The following is a 23,929-nucleotide window of genomic DNA, read 5'->3' as shown; positions in this document are numbered from 1 at the left end:
TTGGTTTTTGGGGGGTGTCCTTAGCAATAGGGGGGGTGTATATAGAACCACCCAAAGTAGCTTTTTCATGTCCCTCGTAATTTCTTTTCCACGAAACATAAAAAATTTATTCCTACGGAATTGCTCCAAATTCCTCCCTTAACCCCGCATCCACACTTGCCTCCCTAGAGGCTAGAACCCGGCATCTGAAAATTATAAGGTCTACACGTATAACCATTTCAAAATGATATGATTGTTTATTGTACACACGTGAACTTGATAAATTAATATATTCAACCGCCTGTTATATATTGCCCCAAGATATAAAATAATAATACTACTATAATCCATCACGACACAATGATTATGATTTTTACTATTTTTTTAAAATAAAATATTGTTTTTAAAACCTAAGTTTCTTTTATATATCAAGATCTCCTGGGGATTGTATGCCAAAAATATTTGTTATTCAACAGAAAATAGAAAGTGAAGAAAAAAATATAATACCATAACTTTCTTCATTATCATTCACTATTTTTTTATAGCACCATTATAATAACCATTATATCAGTAATTATTTCAATATAAAAGTTGGAATGCTACTTTCTAAGGCAAGCTATGGCCGCTATAATGATTTATAATGATCTCTTCAAGTCTATTATAATAGTATAATAGGTTATCTAGCTAAAATTTTATATTAAACAAAATTTTATAAATTATTATATCAATTTCTATGAGTTACATCAATACAGTCATGCCATCTAATAGCAGTTACATGGTTCACCTTTTAATCGAAATATAGCAATTTTTATCCATATTTGGAGCCGGCTTCAAATTTTCAACAACATGCCTAGAGAATCGTCGGTGGGTCCCAGATTGAGTTTTCTTTTTTCTTTTTTCTGTCGTACGCGAGACTCACTGTTGAATGTTGATGGAAACGTAAGTTCCCACGGGAGCATCAGCATCCAACGGCCTCCACGTCCTCACCGTCCTCCCGCTGTCCCAGGATCCGCTGTCCCACGGCGCGTATACATTCTCATGCCGTCCCTCTTGACATCACATCGTGCCACGTGCCAGCAAGCCCTACGCGGTCTCTTTCTCTCTCTCTCTCCCTATAAAACCCCCTCGTTCCCGGAACCTGTGGAGACGCATAGCAACTTAGCAAAGTTTGAGGAGAGGAAGGATATTATTCGGGCCAGCCGGGGAAAAGTCCGCTCGGCCGCGCATGGAGAATCCGCCGCCTAGGCCGAGGGAGGCAAGCGCTGTTAACCACTACAGGGGGGTTCGGATGAGGAAGTGGGGGAAATGGGTGGCCGAGGTGCGGCTGCCCAACAGCCGGGAGAGGATATGGCTGGGGTCTTATGACACCGCCGAGAAGGCGGCCCGCGCCTACGACGCCGCCTCGTATTGCCTACGCGGCACCCAGGCCGTCGTCAACTTCCCCGCTGACCCGCCCGACATCCCTTCCCCTGGCCGGCTCACCAGAGACGAAATCCGGGCGGCGGCCTCCAGGCATGCACACGAGGCTCCTCGAGCCCGGCCAGAGGGCGATGCGGGACCGAGCAATGCGAGGCAGGCGGCTGAGGACGTGGTGATGTCAATGCCACAGGAACTATTTTCGCCGCAGTTTTATTACTTGCCACTGGGAAATACTGGTGATCACTATCATGGCGGTGCTGGAAATGATCATGACGACGACGATGGCGGCAATGATGATGTCGGCGGATCTTCGTACCTTTGGAGTTTTTGACTCGTTAAGTTTTTTCTGTTTCTGAGTCACTTAAACGAGTGGGGACCTAAGTGAGTTAAGAAGGTTCCACCGTCTCGCATGCATGCATCCTGTGAGGGCATGGGATGTGGGTTTTAAACGTTTTCAAGCGTGGCGGCCGGTCGGTCCTTGCAACTGGCAGGAGCTGCAAAAGACTTTTAGGATTATTGAAACAATGTCGGCAAGATATATCTTCTTAATTGTACTTATGCTAGAGCTATATGAAACTGCTGTTGCTGTTAAATATATATTTAAAAAAAACAATGCCGGAAAGTTGCCTACAAGAATTAAGGTTGTTGTCCTCTAAACAATGTACGCGTCATGCACTGGTGATAAAATTTTGTCCGATGGAAGCTGCAGGGCTTTAAATTTTAATCTCTGTGAATTGCACCAAATAAGTTCTCTAATAACCTGGTTAATTATTTCTTGATTTGAAGAAGACCGAAACAGAAACCTTTAAAAGACGTTAAAAAAATGATAATGTATAATATCAATCGTTTTTTCTTCTCTTCCTTCCTCCGGTGGATTCTTTGATCACCTCATTTGTATCATTTCATTCTCCTAATGAAATGGTGCTGAAATCTCACCATCTCTCAAAAATATTATATATAATAATATTAACTATTGTCACACATGCATAGATTTTCTGTACTATGCTCTTTTTTTGAGGAAATTTTCTGTATTATGCTCGCTTTATTTGATCGTATTCGAAGTATTCTAGTCCTATTTTATCCGTCAAGCCAACTCGATCGTAGGCTCCCATCATATAAATTCTAAATTGTGTCCACAGGTGGGGGGTAGAGAGAGAGAGCTTCTGTTTATCCATACAGAAGATCGACAGCTAGTGTACGTGATTGCTTTGCAAAACGTATGTGGATCTGGATTTTGGTTAAATAGTGCAGGTTTTTTTTTTTTGGTGAGAAAATAGGAGGGGAGGGAAAGAGGCGAACCTCATCCGCGTAGCAGTTCCTACTGGGCTTCCCTTCCACCAAAAAATGTTCGATGCAAGCCGCAAGTTTTCGATCCATGGGTTCTTCCCACTGGGCTCATCACCCATGTGTGAGTACGTTACTCCGGCGCCACCTCGGTACCAGCGGACCAGTAGCGCTCCTACCGGCCGTATCCAGGTGTGGGGCATCCAGTCCCTAAATTTAATCGATGCTCACGCGTTTCGAATCTGGACCACTCCGGTGGAAGGCAACATTCTGTTCCATCTGTGCTACCACTTTGGCTTTGGTGGTTTTCTCTTTCTTTTTTTTTTTCCGCTATGTCAGCCTCTTCCTTCCGCTTCTTTTTGTGAAAAAGAGAGAGGACCACGCAGTTCATAAGGAAAATGAATGGAAGGAGACGCGCGCAAAAGAAAGAGAATGCAGATCAAACAGCCTCTCTCCAAAAATAGCACTCCCGCGTACTATGTCTCATTCTAGAAGGTCTCCCTCTAGGATTTCAAGCCAAAGACAAAAAGTTTGATCGTAAATAGCTGATTCCAAACTGGGGCTGTCCTTCCACAAGAGGAGATGCCGTGGGGATCCAATACTTCATCCACTTTTGGCAACCAGGCATTTGAAAAATGATAAATCAACTACAGAGATCGAGCACATCCTTGATTAGTTTGCCAACCTTGGTTCGTGGTGGCGGTGCGACACGTAGAAGTTGCCATATTATAATAATTTAATGAATAAAACTTCTGAAAAGATCAGATTGATAGATAAACTTGTTTCTAAGAACATGATTTGGGGTACACGCAACTTGCCTTGTCTCGTGCATGGCTCGGCCAGGCCGAGCATGCATGTGTGGTCACCGGCCTAATCTCTTTAAAGCCCAATTTTAGTTGTAGACTGGGTTGCTTCTTTGTTGCTCGGCACTTCGGCACTTCGGAGAGTTTATTTGGACGAGTACAGCAGATATATCTTTTTTCTTATACTTTTTTTTTTGATTTAGCAGGCTGTACCTATGTTGGAGCTGCATGAAATGCTGTTTTTATAAAAAAAAAAATCTGATTTAAAAAAAATAAATATTTGAAAAATGATTCATCGGACGTGCCACACTGCACTGCGCCTCATATATGGTCAGTCGAGCCAAGCCGAGTTGAGCCAAGGTCACCAGCTCAATCTCCTTGAAGCCCGATTTGGATTTCAACGGATAGGACTTTTATAAAAACAAGAGTTTTTATTTTCCATATCTAATATAGGACTTAAAAAAAAGTGTTTTAAAGCTTTTGAAATAAGTAAAAATAGAGGATAAGCTTCTATTTAAAATTTAAATCTTTTCAAATTAAAACATCCAACAGGAAGTTCTTCGTCCATGCCCTTTGTTCATTATTGCTAGCTACATGAAAATGATGGACATGCACGTCTCTTTTGACAGAAACACTTACCACATTCTTTTTTAAAATCCATAGATGAAGAGAAAATGAGTATATATATACTAAGTTTCAAACGGAAGGTTTGCAATTGCAAGGAAAAAGCATGTGTTCAAAGCAACACGAGGACTACTCTGGCCAAACTCATGGAAGACACTTCCTGATCGAGGTTCATCGATCCAGCTCAAGCCTCTTCCTAATAAGGGAGCTTGGAGGTGACAACTAGTTCTATTACGCACTTTATATCTTTTCCTTACTTATACAAGAGTGCAAAGACCTACGACATGCATGGAGTCATGGAGAATAAAGTGGTAGAAAGGGATTGCACTCTCCAATGTTCCATCCTGTGAACCGCCAAGTTAGAAAAACATAGTTTTGGATGACGACTCCATCGTGGTATTCAGCCAATCCATCATCAGATAACATGGAAACCATGTCGAATTTGGATGCGGCTGGATGGTTAGAATGGGATTGGATAAGTCCTGGATGGGCCCGGGATTCACTTGTGCGCCGTTTTTTAGTGAGACCAGGCTCTGGTGTTTTAGCTGGATATACAGGATATTAGATATATCCTCCGATCCATTTGCTTTCTTCTGCTTTTGTTTTGTCCTACTCATTTTCTTCTACATTCTTCATGCCGTTCTTGTTTCATTTCATGCATCCACGAAATCTGAGGTGGCTTGTCAATGATCTTCTTGACGAGAAAACCTATTTAAAGCGTGACAATAGTATCTCATAGCTTTCATTGTTTGTCCAATTAATACAAATTAAGTATCGTGGTAAAAGCTAATCGCCTCGTGTTTCAACTTGAATTTTTTTTGATGGAGCAATTGGAAATATCAATAAAGACTTTCTCCGAATGAATAAATATTATCTATCAGATAAATGGTTTTTTAAAGAAGTTGGATAGGATGTAAAGGGGAAAAATATGCCATCATATATTTAAAATAAACAAGATGAGTCTTTAATCATATTTACTTATTCTCATATTTGGTTTGAAATTAGTCACACATTGGTAGCCCTCCGCAAGCCAAGATGGTACATGGCTTGACATTCCCTACAACATCATTTTCTTAAAGACAGAATTAAGCACTTGCCATCTATACCTACTTGTCTAGATTACATAGTTTTCGCAGAAAATGCTGCATGACAAAATTTACTTTGGCATGTGGAACTGTTGTGAACAAACAATACTCTGGGGAGCTCTCTCTACGTCATTCTTAGATATTTTCTAATTGATTGGAATTATAATGCTGATTTTCTTATTTCTCTATTTTGGATTATGCTAGCAGACGCTACTAAATCTTCACAAAAATTTCTTATCAATATTTTGCGGGAAGACATCGAAGATAAGATGAGTCGACGGAAGTTTGAACCGAGGAAGATGAAGGATATGTCAGAAGATACTTGTAAAGCGGTATATAATGCAAAACAGTACGTTAAGTTATTTGTGTTCTTAACTCATAGATAATGCAGCATGGCTGGGGTAAATGATAGGCATATGGTATACAGAAGCAATGTTTTCGTAATACTTGTGATTTGTTTATATGGAGATTAATTTTTCTTTCATTGAGGCTAGACCAAACAAACCTTTAGCATACCTATGTGCCTTTTACACTCTATATAAGCAAATTAAAAAATTATAATTAGTATCAGATGGACCCCGAAACCAGTTGCATATTCAACTTTTATTTTGTGTGGATGAATGCTCATCCTTCTTTTTCCCCCTTCCACAAAGTTTTTGTGATCTCCCATTTATGAATTTGTTTTTCTGCAGTCAATATAAAGTGGGTGTTTTTGCGCATACAGGCAAATTATGTCGACAAGGCAGATGGAGGGCTGAGAAGGGAAGAGACAAGATTGGCTAGGGAATTGAATGACACCTTATATGGCAGAAAAGGAACAGAACCCTAAGACATTGTTCCAAATGAAGTTTTCAGATAGTTTTAATTCAAATGTTCGGTATAGGAGATATACTGTTGAGGAGATTCAGAAGGCGACCGACAATTTTTCAGATGCCTTAAAGATTGGGGAGGGTGGATATGGACCTGTTTACAAATGTAACTTTGATCATACTGTTGTTGCAATCAAGATTCTTCAATCTGATCCAACTCAAGGAATGAAACAATTTCATCAAGAGGTATGCATAAATGTCATGCTATCTTTTCCTTTTCTCAAGTCTTTTTCAATCCGATGTTCCGCAGCCTAGTTCACAAGCTTAAAATGTTTTTGACGTATGACTTGGACATCAGAGTTTCAATGTCTCAATTGAATAAGTGGCATGTAAAGCAGCGTGAAACCAAGGGACAACACCAATAAAGATCCAGTCTTTATAAAAGTCTATTGGTATCAGCAAGTGTTAATTAAATACTGGCTAAACACCAAGGTTCTCAGAGTAGAAATATTTATCCTGCTCTTCTTTCTCAACCTTTGATTCATGCCATTTCTAGATGTTTAATCAGCATATGAAAGCCATGAAACTCATCAGATATTGATATCATGTTCCATTCGTTTCGTTATCATAGATCTAGGACGACTTTACATCTCTTTGGTTCCATATTGGTCAACCCATTCCCGAACCAAATTGTCCACGAGATAGCCTTTTGATCATTCATGCGACCTGTTTGTTTATTGGTTCATGCTGAGTTGGGTTGATCTCAGGACATTTCATGTTGGGTAAGACTCTAACAATTTTATATATTAAAACCCGTTCTTCTAAAACTTTCTTGGTTGGCCAGCTGGGATCCGCTTAGGTCGAAACCAACTTTTTCAGGCCCTACGGCGCCATCTGATTGTATAATCATGTCTTGCTATGGGAGATATTGGACCTGAGACTGACTGTGCGTTGTATAATCATGTCTTGCTATGGCAGATATTGGACCTGAAACTGACCTGGTGTATGAACGCATGGCCAATGGCAGCCTCGAAGACAGTCTTTTCTGCACGAACAGCACTCCACCACTCTCTTGGCAAGCTCCGTTTCAAGATTGCAGCAGAAATAGCCACCAGACTAAGCCCGAGCCCCTTGTTCATCGTGATCTCAAGCCTGGCAATATCTTTCTTGATGAGAACTTTGTTATCAAGATTGCAGATGTTGGCCTTGCACGCCTTATTCCTCCTGCTGCTGCAGGCTCGCTCGCTACTCAATATTACTGCATGACTGCTGCAGCTGGAACTTTTTGTTACATTGACCCTGAGTACCAGACGACCGGATTGCTCGGCGTTAAATCTGATATCTATGCCCTTGGAATCATCCTCCTACAGCTGATCACTGCACGACCACCAATATATGGGGCTTGCACATAATGTTGATGACGTTTTGGAGCTGATACAATGAAGCTTGCACAGTTAGCTCTGAAGTGTGCTGAGCTTCAGCGCATGGATCGTCCAGATTTAGCTGATGTTGCGCTACCAGAGCTGAATCGATTGAGAGCATTGGCTGCATCGGCAGAGGATGCCTCTTGGATCAGCCACGTTATGAAAGCTTAATCAGGTTGCCATGTTGAAATTTTCCACTCGTTTCGATTTTTCAGACCATGAAATACAGTGAAGTACTGCGTCTATTTTCTTTATGTAATTTAGAAATAAATTTCTTTCTTTTCTAATGATCTTTTGTTTCACAGAGACTACGGGTCTTCTGTTTATATGTAGTATGACAACTAAGAGTCCGTTATTTAGTGGATAAATATCGTAGAAAAGTTTGACCAAATTATCTTATATTCTCTTGCTTCTCTTGGTGGATTCGAGATTAGGAATATTTGAGATGGATTCGAAATTAGGAATATTTGAGAGAGGGCTACCTCTCCTCTTGTAGACTATTATTTATGAATCTCTTTTATCAAAAATAAAATATTTAAAATAAGATAGATATAAGAATTTAGAATAAAATAACTATTTTTTGTTTATAATCATGATTTAGCCGGCTGCTATGTGGAAATTTTGATGAATAATTCAGAGCCATGCCTCTTGGGTGGTAGACGATATAGTTTCGATAATGACAAAATAGAAATTTGCCTATGGACCCTACTACCAACCAATAGGTTGTGGCTCAAAAAGCTCCAATATTATACTCATAATAGATTGCTGGATTATGAGTATGTTGGTTGTCGCTATATATATTTTATCTATCTATCTATTTATCTATTTATATATGTGTGTGTTTGCTTTTACTTGTTACTCATTGAATTATGAATTCTGTTATGGCAAAAGGTTCCAAGGAAAAAGCTCTCTAACCAATTGAGTGCTCTCGAGCCCATTTAACAGGTTACATATATAAGCCTTTACATGCTCCGTGTTGCTGAAATTTATATAGATAAATAGATGAAGGATTAAACAGTTAGCCATCAACCAAGACTGCCAAAATGCAATTCATTTAAATTCTTAATTTGAACTCTCATGAAAAACTACTTAGAATTACTATCATTTAGGATCACCATGGTGCAACCAAACATATGATATTGTTGCTTCCATCCACATCACCGTCAATCCTAGGGTCATTACCCTATATCAAACACCCTCTATAAGCTCTAAATGTTTAATGTAGTACATGTTACGATTTGAAGGGAGGTGGGAGGTTGAGTTAAATATCTATACATTACTTGCAGTTGCATTTGGGCAAAGGATGCCTGGTTGAGTTGTTCAGAATTAAATGCAGCATCCTTCTATGTATTTTTGTGTTTCTGTGCCTTTTAGTTTAGTATACAAACAAAAATCATACGGAGCAAGTAGAGAAAAAAATATGGAATAGGTTTTCTATTTTGTCATAATTTTTTCTAATACCAATTTTAAAGACAAAAACCTAGAAGTCATAGACTTCTTCGAGTCATCAATTCCATGATTAAAAAAAAGGAGTGCCACCCTGTATGATTTTTGTTCTTCAATATGGTAGATCATCTAATAATTAATGATCAAGTGTAAAGAAAAATTGTTGGTGAAGATCACCTCTCCCCCTTTTTAATAGTTTGGTGCTGGCATTTAAATAACCAATAGAATCTGATCCTTATCATGCGTTCTTGTAAGTGGTTAAATCTGAGTTTCTGAGATTTCTTAAAGGTCTTATTCCCTGCCCATTCCCAAATCTCGATCAAATGTATCTTATAAAAGGGCCTGGAGCAGCTGGAAGTTCTTAAGCTATTCTGCACTTGAAATCCCTTATCTTTATTTGCTCCACCTGATCTTGTGTTAATTGATCTGATCTTATGTTCTTTTTTTTTTTGTGATGCGGACCTCACCATTTCTTTCTTTTCTTTCTTTCTTTTCTTTTTTTTTTTTTTTGGTATAATAGGGACTCACACACTGTGTGCATGGGTGTAGTCCATAAGATTAGAAAAAAGTACGGAGTGCAAGAGAGAAAGGATGGATGCGTGATTCTCTCAAATAAACCTTCAAGAGTGATAGGCCGTATAAGACGCCATCGAGTCTGTAGCGCTGTTTGCCTTTCTATAGATATGTATAGTCCAATGGAAAGCGCACTCGCCTAGAATATAGTGGATATTGTGGAGCAGCCGTATCCCACTAGCTACATGTCTCCAACTCTAAATCCATCCGATCATCGTAGCCGAATCTTTCTCAAGAAGTATGTGGACCTCAATGCTTCCTTCTTTGTTTTAAGTCCTCTCCAGGTAAATAGCAGTCTTTGTTCCCAGAGTCAGCTGCACGTTAGGTACTGTCCTTCTCATCGCCAAACCAGTGAAGCATGAACTCACCCGAGCAATAAATAAATAAATAAATAATCCCCACGATGCTAAAGGAGAACAAAAAAAGAGATCAATCACCTTCATTAGAGATTTCCTCAAGGATTTAGTCCCTCTAAGCAACTCCATTAATGGTTTAATTGTTATAAGATCAAGGTTGTCATTCTCGCATTACACCAATAAATACCAACTAGCCCAAAGCAAGCAAACATAATAAATATGCTTTATTATATAAAAGGCCAGACAGCTCTATCTGAAAGCGATTCTTTCACTAAATCCGCCGAGGCTGTTCTTTTCAGGGCGGCACGGGACTAATATTATATGATTATTGTGAGCTGGAGCTGACTCAGAACTCTAGATATCCACCAATGGATCGGATTCGCCTCTAGATCCATACCCAATAATTTCAGTTATGGGTTTGAATTAGACCCAAGATCCAACTATTCTTGCCCTATGTAGACTCAAAATATCAGCTATAGCCCATGTGATGTTCGGATTCAGATCAAATCCACTAACTAAATGAACCGGGTATAGATTGAATTATTGATCCAAAACCCATTATCGTCCTAATTATAGGAAGATATTTATTTTAATGTGGTGCGGGATATTAGTTTCAAGTAAAGTGGAATTTGGAATCCAGGAACGTATGTCATGAGGAAAAGTAACACCATGTGGGTCCTAGTGGGAATGTACACGCGGTGTCATCCACTGAATTCGCCTGCCTTCAAATTTGCGGTGTGGGACGGAAGATTGGAAATTTCGGACGGGGACGGTGAGGACGTGCATGGAGGCCGTTGGATGCTAGCTGATGATCCTATGGGAATTACCCACGTTTCTCCGTCAACAGCGAGTCTCGAGTACGACGGAAAAAAGAAAAAAGAAAAATCAATCTGAGACCCATGCACCGACGTTTCTCTGGACACGTTGAGGTTGAAAATTTGAAGCCAACTCCAAATATCGATAAAATTTGCCGAGTGCTTCTCTCACTGGCCGCCCATACTTACAGAAAGACAAACAATATGATTGACTGGGTAGCATTTACGGCTAAGCATTCTAAAAATTTTATTTAGAACAACTGCATCTTGTTTTCTTGGTCTTTGTATTCTTTTATCCTTTTGATCTTTCGAGCCGGACCGATTCCCATTGTGTGTGAAGCACCATTGTACCGAAAAAAATAAAAATAAAAATAAAAATTGCTATATTCAGACTAAAATTTAGAGAATAAAGCTAGTATATTTATTTTTTAAAATTATTTTTTTAAAAAAAGTTAATATTGGGATTTTTTTCAAGCCCCCTTTAGGGGTTCGCTGCCACGTGTGGCTTATGGGGGCCACATGGTAGCATCGGTACTTGACAGCCCAGCTTGTCGATGCGCTCATGAGGGCGCATTGCAAAGCCCCTCCTGCCCACTTGTCGCTTAGTATGGAGCTCTGCTCTGCCGTTGATAGCCGTGGGGGGTGCCCTGCGGTGGTCAGCCTCGGCTTAAAGAAATAAAGTTACGCATCTACTAACAGCAATTGTTTTTGGTATGGTGGTAAGCGCTTGATCCAACAAGTGGTATCAGAGCGAGGTTGTAGGTTCGAACCCCCAGGGTGTCGCTTGGGAAGGATTGTCGGGATTTTTCCAAGCCCCCGTAGGGGTTCGTTGCCACGTGGGGGCTACATGGTGGCATCGGTGCTTGACAGCCTAGTCTGCCGATGAGCTTATGGGGGCGCATTGCGAAGCCCCTCCTGCCCACTTGTCGCTTAGTACGGGGCTATGCTTTGCCGTTGATAGCCATGGGGGTACCCTGCGGCGGTCAGCCTCGGCTTAAGAAAATAAAGTTGCACCTCTACTAACAGCAATTGCTTTTGGTATGATGGTAAGCGCTTGATCCAACAGTTAAAACTCCAATAATCCCCCACAAAATATTTAAATTTAGAAAAAATATATAGAAGAAAATCTAAGCAACCATATTGTGTAATGGGTGAGGTATCTCGTAGATTTGAACCTCACTTAGTGTTGATAGTATCTATCTGAAGGAACCATTGTAGATTAGACCTTGAACTAGGTCCTTTGACTCAGACTTCTATTTATCATACATATAATATGGATCAATTGGGTCTTTATGCAGTTAGCGCCATTCAAAGGCTTTGTGTTTAATACTTAATTTTTCAATAGAATTTTATTAGGGTGAGCCCAAACCCCTAGTCGTGGCCTATACGACAATTTCCTCATAGATAAGTCCTCCAAGGATATTTGTGACTTAATACCCTACAGATTTTCTATCTTGGACTCATTAAGAGTATAACTCAATATTTCCGGTATATATTTTTGTCATTGATAAGGGCACTCATAATAAGGATGGAAGGAGATATACTCCGAAAGATGTGCTCTGACACGATCACTTAATCAGTTTTATTTCTACCATATTGATTGCCCTTCATGGAATCTTCAATCATAGAGATTGGGTATCCACTATCGGTGACCAAATAGTGGACTTAAGCCACATCTCCCTCGATGATTCTAGGACTCTACTCCTAGACAATCCTCTGGTTAAATGGTCTGCTAAGTTTTTCTTAAACTTGATAAATTTCAAAAAATAAACATTACTCTTTTTGAGTTGTCATACAAAATTATGATGAATCTGAATATGCCAGTTCACCTTTTTATTAGTACTCTTTTGATTCATAAGATTTTGAGTTAGATTCTAGATTTTGAAATAAATATAATAAAGTGCAATAATATCAATAAAATTAAATAACTACACTAAGAAATATAACAAGTAATGTAACTTTGTAATTTCTATACATTTTTCAAAGCAACAGTATGTAATTTGAGAACAGCTAAAACATGCACAGTTTTTAAAGCAACAATAATTCTTGCACAACTTTTCAAAGTATAAGAGTTTTATGTATAGATTTTAAAGATGCAGAAAATTCTACACAGAATTAAAAATTAAAGAAAATAGATCACAGAGAATATAAAGCTATAGAAAATCTGTATAGATTTTAAAGCTACAGTAATTTTCTACATAGATTTTTAATCTGCAAAAAAATTTCTGCACTGTTTTTAAAGATGCAAAAAATTCTGCTAAAATTTTAAAAATTAGGCTCAAAAGAATTTGTACGATTTTTAAAGTTGCATAAACCTGTTTGCATAATTTTAAAACAATATGACTTGCTAAAAGAACTGATTTTTGTAAGAAAAAAAAACTTTTATAGCTTTTTAATTCTATATAATTAAAATCAAAATTTAGTCCTATGCAATTGAACTAAATTTGATAAACAATCATATAGTAATTTCTAGTGTAATCAAGAACACGTTTCTAGACTGTTGGAAATATTTTGTCTAGAAATTGCTATATCTTTATTCTATAGAAGTACTATAAATGAATAATCTACTAAAATAAAATCAAAAATTAAAAAGTACTTTTCTGGATTGAGGCGTATGATATACACTGCTCTAAGAATGTAATTCGTCTCCTATATATAGGACAAGTTGGGGAATGCGAGCACTTGGTTTTAGTTTGGTGGCGGGGGTGGCCGTATAAGTACTGGTGGGAATGTCTTTTTTTTGGATGTAAGTGATGCCTATCTCTCTGTCTATCTATCTACGTCAATATGGGTAATAATAGATAATTTGACGTAAGGGGAGGCAAAGATTGGAAGGTTGGGGCGGGGGAATACTTTTGGATTGGATTCTATCTGGGTTGGATTTCTTTGCGGCCTATTGCGTAACATTTGCTCCGCTGAATAGTTTGCGTGAGAATAAAAAAAATAATTCTGAATAGAAAACAAATTTTATAAATATATTTTTTTGCTAAAATGGACACCCCTTTAATTTATTACGATTTGCCCTTACATCTCAAATATTTCAATTTTTGATTAGACCTCAAAAGTTAAAAATTAGTTGCAATAGGGCCCATATGTCCATCCGAGCTCTATCACTGTTAACTGTAAGTGAGAAATGACTAATGTACTCTTGAAATTTCGTTACCATCAAAACTTAACTCCTTTTATAATCTAGCTGACAAAGGTATTGATGGAATTTTGTGTCTAAACTTATCGCATGTGATAATCACATGTTTATGGATCCTTGCAAGAGATAGGTGGGCGGGCCACATTGCAACCTACACCTAAGTTTTGAGGTATGACTGAAAAATTAGAATGTTTAGGGTGGAAGTGCAAATCGTGAAAAATTGGAAGGATGTCACTGTAATTTTGTCTAAAAAAATAAAGTACAAATATAGAGATGCTGTCGGAGAACATCCAAATATTCTGTTGTTTTCTTCCTTCTGGAGGCACCGACAGACAATGGTGACCAAGCTATACCGTGCAGAAGGAGGTCATGGTTTCTCAATGATGATCCCTAAGTTGACCGTAAGGATGCCATTGAGGAAGGCAAAGCAGGGAATAAGAGACGTTGGAGCATCTCACTCCAAATAAAAGTGGTGTAACGATATGAGAGGAATAAATGATTAATAGTTTCAGGAAAAGCAGCACAGAGGACTGGCCTGGAGCTAGAATGACAGGTACTCAGGATTTTGGTTTACTAGAGTTATCTAACAAAATCAATACAGGGTTTCTGATTCCTGCTCGTAACATGATGAGAGAAAGCATCGGTCTTCTGATTGGTTCTTCTTGGCCTCACAAAAGTGCTCAATAATGAAGAGTAGAAGGGTGCAAGACCATAGCAAGAAGAAGAGGGTGCATGATGTCCAGATAGCCACCGAGTGGTGGAAGGTTACTTCTAAAGCGTTAGTTGCAATGGAGATATTGAAGAAAGAACCTGAACAAGTGATATCTGCAGGCAGATTAATCCGAGCAAGCCACATAAGGTCGCAGACTTTATCTGCTAGTCTCGAAAGCTGTTTGAGCTGTACAGGGCCAAGAAGGGAGTGATATTGTGTGGGCTAATGAAGGAAGCCGAGGACCTTGTGGAAGAAGAGGCTGGGCTAATGAAAAAGCATTCAAGGAAAGCAGCCGAACATGCTACGAGGTTCTTGATGACCAAAGAAAAAATAGAGGCCCATAGATAATTTCAAGCATTTAAAAAAAATAATAATTTAAATGCAATAAAGAAATTAAACATTAATGCGCATATATCAAGCAATAAACATTTATAAATATTGCTTACTCATAACAGCCCATCAGCTCTCAATAATCAATAATAGTGCTATCATGCATGCTTACCATTTTGTTCCTTTTTTTTAAAAAAAAAAAACTTTAGGTTTTCGGAGTTTTAATGAGTTCCCTGACATTGAGGATGATCTATTTCGTGGTGACCATGTTAATCAAAATACCGACATTGAGGATGATGAGACCGATGGTACCATTGATGATTCTTCCCTTGCAGATGATTCTGAGATGGACGTAGAAGAGCTATATGATTCTTATAAAGATTGAATCCACTTGAGGTTAGTAATCTTATGTTAAAAAGAAGTCTTACCATCTTGATTAAGTCTAATATATTCTGTTTGTTTTGCAGCAATACATCCATACTTGTCATAGTGCATTCCTGATACTTTGCAGAACAACTTTGAAATTATGCAAGTTGCCATTCCTTTCTTATATCTCTTGCATGCTTTACATGTTATCCCAAATCAGTCTTTGCTCCCAGGTGCTCTCTTTATTCTGCATCCTCAATTTGAAATTTTTTCTTAATGAATTTTGATGGGTTAACTGTCTTTTGCTTAAAAACAGAAAGAAAAGAAAACAAATTTTATCAAACTTATGTGTTGTCCTATTTACTTTGCTGTAATCTTTTACATTTGTAAAATATTGTAATTGGTTCAATGGTCAGATAGGTTTGATGTCTTGGTAGGGCAATGTTAACAAATAAAGGTTCTCACAGCGATGTTATTGGCTAGGCGGAGATCATTGGTTCGAAGAAGAACATGACACATAAAGACATCATGACTAGAAGTTTGCGCTCAACCTCAATAAAAAATATCAGGATGCTTTCAGGACTCTTGGTACCATTAGCTTGACAACTAATCCTATTGAATAACCTCTGTGAATATCAGAACTCAAATAGGCAAACATAAAGACCTTTAATGTCAGATCCATTTTGTTAATGGTATCCACCCCTGATAATTTTGAACAGGCTCCTACAGAATCCACTACTACTGTTACAACTAATCCACCATCACAAACTGGCTTCATTTGTCATATTAGTGGAGATTTCCACATGAGATAATCGTACTTTATCCAGGGTTGACATACATTTCTGTCCTTGCACTGATCAAATCTGGCTCTTTGAAATTAACTCTGTATCTGTGAACCTCAAAAATCAATTTGTTATGCATATTAACAATAAGGAGCTGATGAAAAGTTGCATTCTTAAGGGTCCTCTGAGTCCACTTATCTGCAAAGTCCCTAGTGGGATTCATAAATAATGTCTACCAGTAACAATAGCTGGGATGAAGCTCTTCTGACCTATGCTAAATGAAGTGTCAAGCTTAGCAATACTCGTGGGAACACCAAAGGCAAAGACCTTAACAGAGTGCAGTTCTTGCTATCCATGGAGCAAATGAAAAGGAAGGATTGGCAGTTAGGAGGGATTGCAGGGTGAGACCAACCCTTACAATTAGAGGGCTTTCAATATATCTCATTTTCTATGTAGAGCCTGTCACAAGGGTTAATATGTTAAGCTACCAGCATCCAATACATGAGGAGGAATCCTTTTCGTCCAAGTATGACCCTTGAAATTTGCATCACCAAATACAAAGAGAACAACTCCTAGAGTGACACAATTCTCTATCTTGCGCTTGGTTTGTATAGCTTTCTTCTCTTTTTTTTGGTGTAAACTGAGCTTGTAGCATGTGCTGTGGGCTGGGCACTGAGATGGATGCCAGGCTGAGCTATATATCAGGCCTCAAACAAGCAGCAGTATGTAGACTATAGTGGATTGTACATTTATATAGCATGTTGACATTCTCATAATTAGAGACTTAAGAGGTTAGAACAAGCTCTCCTTCATCCTTAATGTGTTCTGATGTGCCTTAGAATGGAATATCAGTGCAGTCTCCTGCATAATAGATTTGATATAAGTTGTTCAATATGTTTGCTGACACCAAACCAAATCAGATCAGAATTTAAAGGGAGATTTCTAAATAAGAGCATAATCTTTTTACATTGAAAAGCTGGTAAGATGCATTTCAGTTTTACGCTAATAAAATCCAGTATTGTTAGATTTTGTGGCCCTAATTAAAACAGAATGGAGGAAAAGGATTCGTGCATCTGTCCCCAACTAGTTTAAGATTGAGGCTTAGTTGAGTTTAAAATCCGATATTGTTCGATTTTGTATCTTTGTGTACATGTGGTGATTATTGAGGGTTGCATATGCATATCTGTGCTTATGAATTGATATCTAAATGCATGTGGTAATGCACATGTGCATGTATATATATCTGCATGTCTTGTCTGTACTACACATTTTCCTAATAATTCAAGACTAACGATCCAAATGGATAGCACAGAATTAGGATATATTCGAACTGCCCAATAGTTGCAGCCTGCCATTTAAAATCAATAGATGAACAATTTTAATTATGCACCAGAATGAGGCATCAAGTTTGTTTCACCTTAGATGTTGCAAAGTGGAAATCAGTAATTTTCTGTGAAAATCTGCTCTCAACATTAAGATTCTTTATCTCCATACCCAACTCAAACAAAACTAAAATAGGGAATTTGCTAAACAAAATACTTCCAAAAGTGAGGCTATGCTATGTCTGCCTAAACCGTACCCATTATCCTCATTCAACTATCATAAATTAAGAAGGCTCCATCCAATTTTTCCATGTCCGCATTTGGAGGGCACACAAGGAGTCTTTCTTATAAATTCGATCCATTTAATGAAGAGGAACAGAATCGCTAGCATTGTATGAACATGCAACTCTATACAACTCTGCATATGTTCTTTCTCTAAACTGTCATCTTCCTCCTATATGTTCTTCTTGTATTACTTTAGACTTGTGTGCTGGCATTGAACTCTGTCGCCTTAATCTTGATAATCTACAGTCAGAGCGTGTACTCACTACCTATAATTCTGATAATCACTGAATCAAGGAGGCAGTAAAGTTTGAGGACATAGATGTCCCACCTCAGAACGAAGGCACAGTATTCCCTTTTCAAAGGGTTGGAGAAGAGCTAAGGTACCAAAATGGAGTCGAACCAAAACCAAAGAAGAAATAAAACTGCTCTAAAGGACAGATAAGAATGAAATGCACACCACTGCATTTCTTATCATCGGGACCAGAAAAATTTGCATGCCTTTAGACTAGTTTCCCTATCGATCATTCTCTCTTCCAATAGCTCCAAAAGGTAGTATACCTTTTCAGGCTGCCTCCCAGGCATCATCACTCTTATTAAAAATCCTTCTAGTTTTTATTATTTCTAATCAACCAATACAACGCAAGAGCAGTTATACTCATGCTAAAATTTCTGGGCAGGTTCGTAAAAAGGATTTTGATAAATACAGTATTCTATCATTGACTTGGGTTCTTTTTGGTTTTGACTATCTCTTTTTTTGTGTAAGTGTGTCCATATGTTTTTAAACTTGTTCCCATGGATACGATGCATATCCAGCTTTTTCTAATTGTTACATTCAACTCATCTTGCCCTATCCAATACTAGCACTTCTCTGTATCGAAGCTCCATCATGACCATCTACTCTGATACCATATTGAAATCACCACTTGTTCCAAAAACTTAAGCTGATAAAATGAGGTAAATTTATTTATATATTTCATATTTTTTTACAAATAGCAATGTCTCATACTTGCTACTCATATATCACATTAAGAGAGAAGTAGAGGCATGCAATTTTTTTTCTCAGAAATGCTTTGCAGATTAGCGCTATAGAAAGGGAAAAGAAATTTACCACTCCTTGTGCAGGAGTTTACAGACATTTATCATTTCCATAGTTAAACAGGGTTTTTTTCCTGCGGTGTAGTTATGCAATAAACAACTGCACATGGTCTGACTTTATGAGGCCACATGGGATTCATGGCAACTTTTTTTTTGTCAGATGCTCATGAAGTATAGCCAATGGAAAATTTTCCATCATCTCAATGGTGGTATTTCTTTGGCAAGACAAATTCATTGTTCATTTAGTGCCCACCAAAACCTTGGGTTATGCAGACCTACGAACTTGGCAGACAACCAGATTGACAAGAATGGCATCTAGATGCCATGGGTCCAAATGGAGAATGTTCTTGTCACATTAAGTATCTTCTTGTATGCCACTTTTGTTTCTGAGTTGGGAAGACCTGACTTGTGGATTGAGATCAGTGTAGATGAGATTGGGACCAACTAGAGGAAATGCCTCATCATGGAGTCCGACATGGTGTGTTACATTCATATAGTTTGTTATTGTTTCTGATAAGGTTCACCATCTCGATATCAGATCTCGTACTGATCTCATCCTATTACAATATCGGTATGCGGCACAATACGAGACAATAAGATGTATCGAATGTTGGTATAGTACAAGACTACATGCTGATTCAGTACTGGTATGGTATAGGACGCTCGGTACGGTACCGACAGGTATGACAAAGAAGAATGAAAAATGGAATTGTTTTAAAATTAAATTGCTTGATAGCTCTGACAACTCTTTAATCAGTGTAATCTACTGCTAGAAAGCAATCATCCATTTTGGACGGGTGGATACCAATTTGCGAGGTTGTCGACAGCTATGTATTTTGAGTCCTTGAATGGTTGATGATAGAACCATCATATATGCTACTTCCGCCAAACTGTGGTTACTTAGCATGGTTTCTGTAAGGTCTTAGCATCAGTTGAGGCACTCCTGCAAGTCTCACGGAGAAAAGTATAAAAGAACTTAATAAGGGATTTATTATAAATATACCTGAATTGTTTTCGAGTATTGACACTGCAGGAGCGCACACATGCATACACTTGTATATACATGCATCTATTCTAGAAATGCATATATTAACATATGTAGGGAAGACTTATATATTGTTTTACTATGCTAATATTTCAAATGATATGAACTTCAGGCATTCAACAAACCATGCGATATATGATACATAATCATCCATAAATTACCTTGAACCCTTTTCTCTCAACAAAATTACCTTAAGCCCTTGTTCTTAAAGCTAAATAAATGCTGGTTAGGATTGTTCGGAAGGGATATTTCATCCAAAATGTTTTATCTTTTCATTTTCACCATAGCAGACTGAAAGTGGGTTGGTGCTAATTTTGTGTCCACTTCCGCATCCATCAAATGTTTAATTTTTATCCGAGTACGTAAAACTAGCCAATAAAATGGGTGGAATTAATAATATTGAGAACATTTAGCACCTCTAGTTGCACTATTTCATATTGTTAGTTGCTTGATTTTCTCTTTTTTATTCCATTTCACATTTTAGCATGCTTGTATCTTTATAATTTTGTTTTATGAAAATTATGCTAGTCGTTGTCACGCCCTAATTTGATAGCTCAAGCCGAGCATGTGATAGACGTCCACACATCCATAGAGTTTAACCCCATAGAATAGGAAGGCCAGTCTTTTTCATATATATATGTACATTATTCCCAACTTGAGTGGTAGTAAAAACAATTAATCTAATGCTATTATTCAAAAAAAAATAGCCCACAATCGCTAATAATAATAAATAAATATAATATAAATGTCCAATCAATTTATTTAAAGAAAGTTAATCTGATGTTTTCTAGAATTTAAGCTCCTTACTACGTGATCCAAATCTTGATTTATTCTTCTGGATCTGAAAAAAAATAGAAGAGAAATAATGAGCTTTATGGCCCAGTAAGCTATCAAAACCTCTAGTTAGATCAAATATATTGTATAAGAAAATAAATTTTCAGTTTGCATGATTTTTCATAATAAAACTATGCTAATGAATATATGAAACATATCATATTTATCAACATAGATTTTGAGATATATAATGCATATAGCCAAAAAAAAATTTCAAAATAAATATGGATGAACCATCCACTCTCACTCTCCTAGTCTTACGACTATGGCCATGATTGGCCTATGGCAAGCTTCAAAAGAGACTAGATCCTGACTACAATATATCATCCATCGGTCATGCACTAGCAATTGTCCCATTGGAGGCTCGGAAGATAACCAGCTTTGCAATTATACGGAAAAAAAAAAATGCTTCCATCAGTACGTGCCGACGTCCAACCTCGATCAGTTAGGCCCAAAAAAAAATAGCTTCTGATTACAACATGTCATCAGTCGGAATGCACCAATTATTGCCCCACTGAAGGTTCGAAAGGAGACTTGATCCTGAGTCCTCATGCTCATAGTTGGACTAGAGAGTAGTAAAATCATTACATAACATATACAATATCAACGCATTTATCGATATAATAGAATACAATTTATGCCCAAGTAAATTATATTATACCTGATCCAATATTTTACAAATCATTTTCATGCAGAGCACATATGTTAAATAATTTAACATAACATAATTTATTTTAAAATAATGTAGATCAGATTATATACATAATTAAACACTAGAGATGAAGATAATTTATAGTTTCTGGTTTACAATCTCTTGAAATTCACCAATTAAAAAAGTCATAAAAAAATCTAAAATACTTAAGTGTCTTATTAGACTTCCATAGGGCACCATATAACTGGAAATGTCCCATAATAGAGTTCAGTCTACATTCAGACCACCAAATCTAGCCTAACATCTAGGGGTCTCCACCATCCCTTGGATCTAACAACGAATTACAACTTAACACTAACACAAGTATTTCACAATGAGATGAAGTTCGTGATTACCTAAATGTGAAGGAATTGGTCTCAATCATGGATCCTGATTTCCACATGATCATATTAAGATTCTTGGATTAGATCTAATTTTACAATTAAAAAGAAAATTAAACTAAATAAAGAGAATAGAGAGAAAATCGGGGAAAGCTCGTAACTGGTCTGCAGTCAAAGAAAATATCAAAGGGAAGAGAGAGAAGAAGAGGATTTATGAAAACAATAAATGAAGAAAAAATAGGAAGAAAAGAAAAGAAATTAGAAGATAATGATGAAAACGGAGGGAAGGAAGAAGAGAGGGAAGAGGAGAGGGAGGGGGAGGGTTCATGGTGGCCACTTCGTGGCAGTTGTGGCTCTATGACTAGTCAGCGGCGTGCGACGATAGTGTTCGCCGGTGGGAATGGGTCGAACACGAAGAAGAAATGGCGGAATATGGCAATCGGCTCAGCTGAAAATCGGAAGAATCAGCTCAGCTTTAGTAAGAATGGAAATGGGTGAGGGAAGGAGCTCACAGGTGTAGGCAGAGGCTGACGAATCTTAGGCAACGACAGCAGATTCTAGCGAGAAGAAAGATAATGGAACTCGAAACATGGGAACAAAGAAAGAGGGGTTTTGCAAGGGAAGAATGGGGTTTTGGCCAGCGGAGCTCAGTGGTAGATCATCCGGAGGGGGTGAAGCGGATTTAAAGAAAAGGTTTTGGAAGAGATAAACCCACCTCAACGAAGGGATAAGGCTGGCCATTCGTCAGTGTGGAGTAGCCCCAATAGCCGGCAGCCATTCCGCCTAGGCCTCCAATGCCGTGGTTATCGTGGTCTTATCCAATTAGCGAAGGCATGGCCCAGAAGATCACGATTGCGTCATTTGTTCTAATGCTAAACCCCCCCTCCCCCTCCCCATCCCCCTCCCCCTCATCTTCTTCTTCTTCTTCTTAAATTTTTAGATAGAAGTCACTTGGGCTTGCCGATTGCGATTATCTGTTCTAATGCTAAGCCCCCTCCCTCTCTTTCCTCTTGTTGTGGTTCACATCTGGCCTGATGGTGACCACGCCAGAGGAGACGGCGAAGCCGCCGAAATGTGGAGGAAAAGGATAAAGGCTACCTCCCGCGGTCGGCAATGTACCTGCACAAAGCCTCACCGGTATTTTCAGTGAGGACCCTCCGACGATCAAGTTAGAGTGAGGTCTAGTTGGTCCAGCCAAAAGTCCCTTAGGCGTTATCTATTGAGGTTCTTTATAGTTCCGATAGGAGCGCTTAGGCAGCGGAGGTATTGCCCGTTCCGATTATGAGTGGGAGTGACGTGCAGTCAGAGCTTAATTGTGGCATACGGTGGAGTCCGTTCTTAGGAATGGTAAGGCGTTAACAGTCATAGCTGGGTATGGCCCGTTCCCATCATGAGTGGGAGTGGTGCGCAGCCAGAGCTTGCTTGTAGCGCACGGTGGAGTCCGTTCTTAGGAACCGTAAGGCGTTGACGGCCGTGGCAGAGTATGGCTGGAGTAGCATAGCGCAGTCCTTGGCTGTCGTGGGTCAGTAGGCGAGGCACGGTGCGGTGGCGTCACAATGTATGGCCACGTAGGAGGGTGTAGGTATGCACATGGGCGCGGGCAGCTATTGGTGTGGTCGAGCTCGTCGAGAGATCGTTTCAGACATTTGGCGAGGTCGTCTAGACGGGTGCTAAGGCCAGCCTTGCATCCCGGATTCCGAGATGTGCTCGGTAGAGCACCCCCAGCTCAAGGGTCGGGGCGTATTACTAGAGAGGGCGTCCCGAACTCGGTCGGGGCGAGTCGGCGAATACAGGAGGCGCCCCGAATTTGGTCGGCAAGTTGGCAAATATAGGAGGCGCTCCGAACTTGGTCGGGCGAGTCGCCGAATATCTAAGGTTGGAGGAGCTTTCGGTGGAGTCCGAGGTCAGACTGATTCTGGGCCGAACCGAGAACACGTCTGGTCGGCGTTGGTATCTATTGGGCCGAAATTGGGTGACCCTTTTCTTATGGGCTGGACGATCCATTTTGCCCCTATCACCTTTTTTTTTTTATTTTTTAGTATAAGTCGGTTGGGCCAGCCAACTTTAGTTGAAAACGGGTTCAATTGGGCCTGGTTCTCGCAGCCATAGTTACAAAATTAGCGTAATTTATGATGTAATTTTCTATAAATACTCATCAAGCGATAATTTTTTTTTGATCATGTTGTCTTTTTGCAGATTTTTCAAGCTAGCATATTACCTTTCCTGTTTCAACCCTGCTCCATAACAAATATCCAAAATCAAGCAATATGAAAGGTTCTAGTCTAGATTAGCTCGTACATGCAACGAAATCAAAATTTCTAGGTGGTCTAAACTGTCACTTATCATATATTCCTCTGCCATCTG

At 38.8% G+C, this 23,929-nt stretch overlaps 1 protein-coding gene, 1 long non-coding RNA gene and 1 pseudogene across 3 annotated transcripts; 2 read left to right on the top strand and 1 right to left on the bottom strand.

Moving 5' to 3' along the window:
• The first annotated feature begins 1,142 nt into the window (after positions 1–1,142).
• Positions 1,143–2,012, top strand: LOC103714855 (ethylene-responsive transcription factor ERF016-like). The gene has a single exon (XM_008802288.3). It carries the CDS (start codon positions 1,205–1,207, stop codon positions 1,727–1,729), a length of 525 nt encoding a protein of 174 aa, XP_008800510.3. The 5' UTR covers positions 1,143–1,204; the 3' UTR covers positions 1,730–2,012.
• Positions 2,013–5,997: 3,985 nt separating this feature from the next.
• LOC103714856 lies at positions 5,998–7,598 on the top strand (annotated as a pseudogene).
• An 11,630-nt stretch (positions 7,599–19,228) lies between these two features.
• On the bottom strand, positions 19,229–22,442 carry LOC113463231. Of its 2 annotated transcripts, none has more exons than XR_003387105.2 (2): positions 21,581–22,442; positions 19,229–20,540 (listed from the first exon to the last, which is right to left on the bottom strand). It is a non-coding gene; the product is annotated as an uncharacterized LOC113463231 (long non-coding RNA). The 2 variants fall into 2 exon arrangements; XR_005515170.1 differs by having other exon boundaries at positions 22,281–22,442.
• Between the last annotated feature and the right edge of the window lie 1,487 nt (positions 22,443–23,929).

This window comes from Phoenix dactylifera, chromosome 15, assembly GCF_009389715.1.
Source record: "Phoenix dactylifera cultivar Barhee BC4 chromosome 15, palm_55x_up_171113_PBpolish2nd_filt_p, whole genome shotgun sequence".
NCBI classification, from domain to species: domain Eukaryota; kingdom Viridiplantae; phylum Streptophyta; class Magnoliopsida; order Arecales; family Arecaceae; genus Phoenix; species Phoenix dactylifera.
The sequence above is the reverse complement of the archived record's forward strand: the minus strand, read 5'-3'. Positions and strand labels throughout refer to the sequence as shown.

What these genes read in the sequence shown, in the direction of transcription:
- LOC103714855 (XM_008802288.3), top strand. Translation starts at nt 1,205, where the DNA reads ATGGAGAATCCGCCGCCTAGGCCGAGGGAGGCAAGCGCTGTTAACCAC.